At 48.6% G+C, this 8,395-nt stretch overlaps 1 protein-coding gene across 1 annotated transcript; it reads left to right on the top strand.

The window, feature by feature from the left end:
* Positions 1-2,513: 2,513 nt before the first annotated feature.
* rag1 (recombination activating 1) lies at positions 2,514-7,848 on the top strand. Its single transcript, XM_055933768.1, has 3 exons — positions 2,514-2,857; positions 2,996-4,137; positions 4,808-7,848. The coding sequence occupies exons 1-3, from the start codon at positions 2,520-2,522 to the stop codon at positions 6,562-6,564; spliced, it is 3,237 nt and encodes a 1,078-aa protein (XP_055789743.1). The 5' UTR covers positions 2,514-2,519; the 3' UTR covers positions 6,565-7,848.
* Positions 7,849-8,395: the final 547 nt, after the last annotated feature.

Raw genomic sequence — 8,395 nt, 5'->3', positions numbered from 1 at the left:
TGATTACTGCATACAATAGCTGTAGAATCAACAGAGGTATTCAGGGCAATTAGGGAGACATAAATTAAGTTACTTACATTGTGTCTGCCAACGCCCATTGGATAATGTACATTTGATGCAGCATTATGACAACTCATTGTCACAATGGTAGGGATTAACTGAGCTGGTCTTGGATCATTTACCAGTCATTGTTTCAATGCAGCCTTGAAATGTGTGGACAGAGTCCAGGAGCCAAGATGATTTGGATGGACTCCGTCATTTCTGTAGAGTATCTTCTGTTTCCAGAAGGTGTCAAAGTTATCAATAAAAGTGAAACCAGCAGAGCTACAATAATCTTTTAGCCAGATGTGTAATACCAGTAGCCTGCTGAATCTTTCACACCCGCAGCCCAATGATGGTACTTGGCCTGAGTCTTTTAATGCTAAAATCAGTTCTTTAAAATCCATTTTGCCCCCAAAGAAAAACAGAATCAAATGAAAGATCAAGTTCACACTCCAGTGATCGTGTCATTTACAGTAAAACAGTCTATCTGCTTGGTAAGACTGGAGCCAGCATTAATTGGATGAATTAACAAATGTTCACTGCACACTCGATGTTATGTTTGCATTCTTCCCTCTGATCTTATTTAATTTAATTACTGATACAGTTAGACTGTATCACTGACTTGAGGAAGCATCCATTATTCTTAGACTATACAAGACTGTACAACAATGTAACTGCTCTTCTGTGTGAAAGTAGGGCTCTACTGGCTATATACTGTGTTCTAGATAAAAACCCTGCACTGGTAACCTTTCACCACTCTCCCTTTCACAGTTTGGACCACCTGGTTGAGGTGAATCCACAGATGGAGGTTGGTAAAGGGGGAGGGGTGACACAAAAGAGTCCCCACCTGGTGAGGAGTGTGAGGTGTTAATGTACTGGCAGTGTGTGTGTTTGTGTGTGTGTATGTGTTTGAAGGTGTGTGTTTTGATGTTTATGGATATGTTTGTTTAGGATTGTGTGTGTGTGTGTGTGTGTGTGTGTGTGTGTGTGTGTTTGGGGTTAACCTCATATTGTTTTCTGATCAGCTGCCAGTGTCTCAGGTGGCAGTGTTTGTCTGTTGGGGTCTCCGTGGTATAAATACCAGAGGGAGGAAGAGAGGGACAGACAGAAAGAGATCCTTCCCATGGAGTAACAATCCGTAGTGGGAGACACACCAAGCCAAGAATTAGCCCAAGGCCCAGAGATAGACATAAACATACACACACACTGTGCAGGCTGTGACTCCAAGTCCCCCCTGTGCCCCCATGCGGAGAGGAGCCCCAAGGGAACCGACGCTAGCTGAGACTGAAAAACAAGGTAAGGGCCCAGCTCTCTCTCTCTCTCTCACACACACACACACACACACACACACACACACACACACACACACACACACACACACACACACACACACACACACACACACACACACACACACACACACACACACACACACACACACACACACACACACACAGTGGGTGACTCAGCTGTTAGACTCTAATGAAAGTTCAGTCTGAGAGATACAGAGAGAGCTGGGAGTAAAGCAGACTTCCAAACTACCCAGGGAAAAATCACACTGGGTATATACACACACAGAGATGGAGAGAAGGAAAATGACACTATGGGCATGCCAATGGTGAGACATGGTAAGAGTCTATGTTTATTCTTTGGTTTAATTGATGTATTGATAGTGGAGCTACTTGAATGTATATGAATGTACATTGGTTGACATAGCATTGCAAATGTACATTGACAGTCACATGGTATTATTGTATACGAGCAGTTGACTATGAGAATGAGGATGTTGTTGAAGTCTTAGCCCTTCAAAATAACTACTTCAGGGTCCAATTGGAACAGTTTCCTCTGAATTCAAGTGGCATATAAAAAATATAGGCCTATTCCTGTATAATTATTTTTCTGAAATGAAAAATTCTTTATTTTTCTGGGTGCTCCAAATGCCAGTGAGAGCCTCCTGGGGCTCCAATTCTGTCTCCAGCCTAGAAAATGACTAATAGAAGTGATTGACAGCCCTCCAGGGATAGGTGTGTCCATTTAGCAATTTCACAATTCCAAGGCAAAAATTGCCACAGCAGTTCCCTGAGCACCAGGATTGGGGGAAGATAGAAATAAAGTTTGTTTGGTAGTGGATCGATCCCTGAATGTCTCATGCATTTTACAGAAGATCTAAATGCCACTTATGGTATAATACAGAACTGGGTCAGATCTCAGATGTCCACCCTATTCACGGGTTTACAGAGGACTTTGTACATAAATTCCACCAGATTTAAGTTAAGCTGGTTGGACTAGGACTGATCATCTAACTTCTCCCCTACCGCTTCTACTCCCATTTCTCCTCTCCTCTCCTCTCCTCTCCTCTCCTCTCCTCTCCTCTCCTCTCCTCTCCTCTCCTCTCCTCTCCTCTCCTCTCCTCTCTTCTCTTCTCTTCTCTTCTCTTCTCTTCTCTTCTCCTCTCCTCAAGAGCCCTTGCTGAAACTATGGAGGAGGGGACCCTGGAGACATATGCTCCCCGGTGCTCCATGCCGGCCGAGCTCCATCACCCCTACTCCAAGTTTTCAGACTGGAAGTTCAAGCTGTTCCGGGTCAGGTCCATGGAGAGGGCCCCGCTGCCCGGGGAGATGCAGCTAGAGAGAGGGGCCTTGTCTGGGGTTGTGGCCTCTGCACCCCTGGGGGAAACTGTGGGGGATGTGGTGGGTCTCCCAGGGAGTGTGATGAAGCTTTGCCTGGGGGGTAAGAGCAAGGAGAACGTAGAGGGCCCGGGAAAGAGAGTGGACCTGAAACTCCAGGAGATGGACACACACATGAACCACCTCAGGTCAGTCAAGGAAGTGGAGTGTTTTTTAATCAGCAACAAGCTCTGAAATGTACTTTCACTCTGTTTGAAACATACTGAAAGATCAGAGAGACAAACTTTTGGTTTATGTAATATCCTAATGTTAATGTGTGTGTGCAGGTGTCTGTGCCGTCTCTGTGGCGGGGCCCTGAGGAAAGCCAAAGGTCCAGAGCATGAAGTCCAGGGGCTTCTGGACGAGACTAGCAGGAGTGCCCTACGTAGGATGGGCTGCAAGGCCACCAGCTGGCCAGAGGTCATCCTCAAGGTCTTCAAAGTGGACGTGGCGGGGGACATGGAGGTCGTCCATCCGCCATTCTTCTGCCAGCGCTGCTGGACATTGGCCATGCGAGGAGGGGGCTTCTGCAGCTTCTCCAGGACCCATGTCCCTGAGTGGAGACCCCACACCACCCTCTGCCTCCTCTGCCACCCCAAGAAACCCTCACTACAGAGGAGAGGGAGAAAGAGGAGGAAGCCCACTCGTGGAGCCCAACGCCTGGCCAAGAGGACCAAGTGGGACCTCCAGGATAACGCTGCTACTGTTGGTGAGAAGAGAGCCTGGAGAACAGTGATAGATCCTCACCAGGGACCTGGACTTAGACCCTGGGTGAGATCCAGCATCCAGAGAGCTCAGTGGGTGAAGAGCATCACCCTCTGCCAGAAAGAGCACCTTAGTGCCAAACTGCTGTCCGAGGACCTCCCTGTGGACTTCCTGAGCTCAGTCACCTGTCAGGTGTGTGACCACCTGTTGTCTGAGCCCGTCCAGTCCCCCTGCAGACACCTCTTCTGCCGCAGCTGCATCGCTAAATACATCTACTCTCTGGGCCCCCACTGCCCGGCTTGCACCCTGCCCTGCGGCCCTGCCGACCTTACTGCCCCAGCTAAGGGCTTCCTGGGGGTCCTGCACTCCCTGCCGCTGCTTTGCCCCAGAGAGAGCTGTGGGGAGCGGGTACGGCTGGACTCCTTCAGAGCCCACTGCTTGGGTCACCATCTGGAGGAAGTGGATGGGGACCACAAGTCAGCAGAAAATAGCCTGGACAACTTCCTGCCCATCAACAAAGGGGGAAGGCCCCGACAGCATCTCTTGTCACTGACGAGGCGAGCCCAGAAGCACCGGCTGAGGGACCTGAAGACCCAGGTGAAGGTGTTTGCAGAGAAGGAAGAAGGTGGAGACACCAAGTCGGTGTGCCTGACCCTGTTCCTGCTAGCTTTGAGGGCGGGAAACGAACACCGGCAGGCAGATGAACTGGAGGCCATGATGCAAGGTAGGAGTCTGGACATTCAGTAGCTCACACATACAACAAACATGATCTAATGTAATCACAGGATTTGAGCCACTTATTGTTGAGATTCGAGTATTGCATTTGTTCACAGATGCAGTTCACATAAACATTGACAACTACCCACTCTGTGTGATATTTGTAAATGGAAAATCTTGTTACACACTCTGTCCTCTCGTTCCTCTCCCTCTCTTTCCCTCTCTCTCGCTTTCTCTCTCTCGCTCTCACCCCCTATCTCGTTTTCTCCCCCTTCTCTTTTCTCTCCCCTTTTCACACTTTCTCTAATGCACAATAACAACTCCTGTCAACAACATCAGCACCACTTGTATCTGCAAATTATACAGGCAGCATCGTACTCCACTCTGGGGAATAGAGGCCAGCTGGTGTCTGTTTTCATCTGCAGCCAATACATCAGTTTATGGCAGCTTCACTGATTCACCCTGCTGTCCTCTGCATAACGTTCATAATGACAGCAAATGCAGGGGTGCAATTAAGAGATATTCCATACTGAAATTATCATCAGAGTGCTAGAATTAACTAGTGACTGAGGTCGATGACAGCTCTTTCATTCATAAACATGTCTTGGTACTCATAATACATAAAATCTGCCTTTGTTTCTCTCCATCGTTCTCTCACTCTCTCTCTCTGGCTCCAGGCAGGGGCTTTGGCCTGCATCCTGCTGTGTGTCTGGCCATCCGGGTCAACACGTTCCTGAGCTGCAGCCAGTACCACAAGATGTACCGCACCGTCAAGGCCACCAGTGGACGCCAGATCTTCCAGCCTTTGCACACCTTACGCGCTGCAGAGAAGGAGCTCCTCCCAGGCTACCACCCCTTTGAGTGGCAGCCGGCCCTCAAGAGTGTGTCCACATCCTGCCATGTGGGGATCATTAACGGGCTATCAGGGTGGGTCGCTTCGGTGGACGACTCCCCAGCAGATACAGTCACGCGTCGGTTTCGCTACGACGTGGCCCTGGTGTCGGCCCTGAAGGACCTGGAGGAGGACATCATGGAGGGGCTGAGAGAGCGAGGCCTGGAGGACAGTGCTTGCACCTCGGGCTTCAGCGTTATGATCAAGGAGTCCTGCGATGGCATGGGGGACGTCAGTGAGAAGCATGGCGGAGGGCCGGCCGTCCCGGAAAAGGCTGTGCGTTTCTCCTTCACCATCATGTCCGTCTCTATTCAAGCTGAGGGAGAAGATGAGGCGATCACCATTTTCCGGGAGCCCAAGCCCAACTCAGAGATGTCCTGCAAGCCGCTCTGCCTGATGTTTGTGGACGAGTCGGACCACGAGACTCTCACAGGTGTCCTGGGGCCTGTGGTGGCCGAAAGGAACGCTATGAAGCACAGCCGTCTCATCCTGTCTGTGGGCGGCCTTTCTCGCTCCTTCCGCTTCCACTTCCGGGGCACGGGCTATGATGAGAAGATGGTGCGAGAGATGGAGGGTTTGGAGGCCTCTGGCTCCGCTTACATCTGCACACTGTGTGACTCCACTCGGGCAGAGGCCTCCCAAAACATGACTCTCCACTCTGTCACCCGCAGCCACGACGAGAACCTGGAGCGCTACGAACTTTGGAGGACCAACCCTCATTCTGAGTCAGCTGAAGAGCTGCGAGACCGAGTCAAAGGCGTCTCTGCCAAACCCTTCATGGAGACCCAGCCCACACTGGACGCCCTGCACTGTGATATCGGCAATGCCACTGAGTTCTACAAGATCTTCCAGGATGAGATAGGGGAGGTCTATCACAAGGCAAACCCCAGCCGGGAGCAGCGTCGGAGCTGGCGGGCCGCCCTGGACAAGCAGCTGAGGAAGAAGATGAAGCTGAAGCCTGTGATGAGGATGAATGGGAATTATGCACGGAAGCTGATGACCCGGGAGGCAGTGGAGGCAGTGTGTGAGCTGGTGCGCTCAGAGGAGCGTCAGGAAGCCCTGACGGAGCTGATGGGGCTCTACATCCAGATGAAGCCTGTGTGGCGCTCCACCTGCCCGGCAAAGGAGTGCCCAGACCAGCTCTGCCGGTATAGCTTCAACTCCCAACGCTTCGCAGAGCTGCTCTCCACCGTCTTCAAGTACAGGTATGACGGAAAGATCACCAACTACCTGCACAAGACCTTGGCCCATGTGCCAGAGATTGTGGAGAGGGATGGCTCCATCGGGGCCTGGGCCAGCGAGGGGAATGAGTCTGGGAACAAGCTGTTCAGACGGTTCAGGAAGATGAATGCCCGCCAGTCCAAGACCTTCGAGCTTGAGGACGTGCTGAAGCACCACTGGCTCTACACATCCAAGTACCTGCAGAAGTTCATGGAAGCTCACAAGAACTCTGCCACAGCTCTGCAGGCCACCATTGACACTGTGGAGAGTCAGGAGACACAGGAGGATGCTGACATGTCACTGGATGTCCCAGACTTTTGAAAAAATTGTTTTAATTTGACATTTCTTTGGAACTTCATGGATTACAGGAGGGATATATTTTAGCAGGAGCATGTATAATTCTAATCTGTCTGTACTGTTCCTAGCATGTTAGCCCAGTGTTTTCTTTGAGGCCCCCACAGCGGCCCATTTTTTTCTTCTAGTCCCCCACACCAGCAAAACATTTTCCCTTGAGGCCCCAATTATTAGCCAGATAATGATAATTTTGTGCAAAAAGAATTATAAAAGTTAGACATGTCTGCTAGGCTAAAAATGGACCAGCTAGTATAGCATTTCCACGAAAAGCCAGATGGCCAGTGCGCCCCTGCTGTTCTGTTTCAAACTTAATATTTACTCTACAATATGAACTATGTATTAGTAGTGATGTAAGAGGAAGATACTTTATTCTGTAAAGACATTGTTATTAATTGTCATAATCCAAAAAAGGTGGCACTTTTTTTATTTGATTCATTATTTACTCTGAGGACATTTGAAAATGCTTTCTACCTTAGATTTAATTTCCATACATAATTCCCAAAAGTCGTTGCATTTTATATTGGTATTTTATATTACTTCATTAGTTCATAATGATTTGATAGTTGGTGTTTTATCTCTGGGTGTCTGTGAAATGTGGGACAGTTTATTGTATTGCATGGGTTATGACACATCCATGAATTTATCCAGTGAGGTTATTTATGGGAACAAATGAAAGCACTGTAAGTCATGGAATGGAAATTGTGATAAAGGAGCTCACATTTATGATCAGTGTATTAGTTTATCTCCAGTGCTGGAGCAAAATGGAATCATATAGACTCAAATTGTCTTCGTTTCAGGGCTGCCTTCTAAAAAATATTGCTTTAGAGCTTTATATCCGGGTCCCCGAAGTCCAAAATGGGGGACTGGGTGAATTTGAAACCATCTTTATCTGTTTTAGCATTTGCACAGTGAAGGAGAAATAATACCATTCTACCTCTTTTCATAAAATAACATATAAACAGCCCTTTTTGTTGACCACAACGAAAATGCAGTAAGCTCCATTACTAGGCCTAACACCTTTAGGCTTGCCAAAATGATGTATTTAGATGATCTGTATCGAATCCTCACACGCCCTGGTTCTATGCCTCTTCTGGGGCGAGTAAACAAGGAAGAGTAAACAGGGAAGGGGGAAGAGTAAACAAGGAAGAGTAAACAGGGAAGGGGGAAGAGTAAACAGGGGAAGAGTAAACAGGGGAAGAGTAAACAAGGAATAGTAAACAGGGAAGGGGGAAGAGTAAACAAGGAAGAGTAAACAGGGGAAGAGTAAACAGGGGAAGAGTAAACAGGGGAAGAGTAAACAGGGGAAGAGTAAACAGGGGAAGAGTAAACAGGGAAGGGGGAAGAGTAAACAAGGAAGAGTAAACAGGGAAGGGGGAAGAGTAAACAGGGGAAGAGTAAACAGGGGAAGAGTAAACAGGGAAGAGTAAACAGGGAAGGGGGAAGAGTAAACAGGGAAGAGTAAACAGGGGAAGAGTAAACAGGGAAGAGTAAACAGGGGAAGAGTAAACAGGGAAGGGGGAAGAGTAAACAGGGGAAGAGTAAACAGGGGAAGAGTAAACATGGAAGAGTAAACAGGGGAAGAGTAAACAGGGGAAGAGTAAGCAGGGAAGGGGGAAGAGTAAACAGGGGAAGAGTAAACAGGGAAGAGTAAACAGGGAAGGGGGAAGAGTAAACAGGGGAAGAGTAAACAGGGGAAGAGTAAACAGGGAAGGGGGAAGAGTAAACAAGGAAGAGTAAACAGGGAAGGGGGAAGAGTAAACAGGGGAAGAGTAAACAGGGGAAGAGTAAACAGGGAAGA

This window comes from Salvelinus fontinalis, chromosome 9 (genome assembly GCF_029448725.1).
Source record: "Salvelinus fontinalis isolate EN_2023a chromosome 9, ASM2944872v1, whole genome shotgun sequence".
In the NCBI taxonomy this organism is placed as follows: domain Eukaryota; kingdom Metazoa; phylum Chordata; class Actinopteri; order Salmoniformes; family Salmonidae; genus Salvelinus; species Salvelinus fontinalis.
Note: the sequence above shows the minus strand (reverse complement) of the source record. Positions and strands in the feature narration are given on the sequence as shown.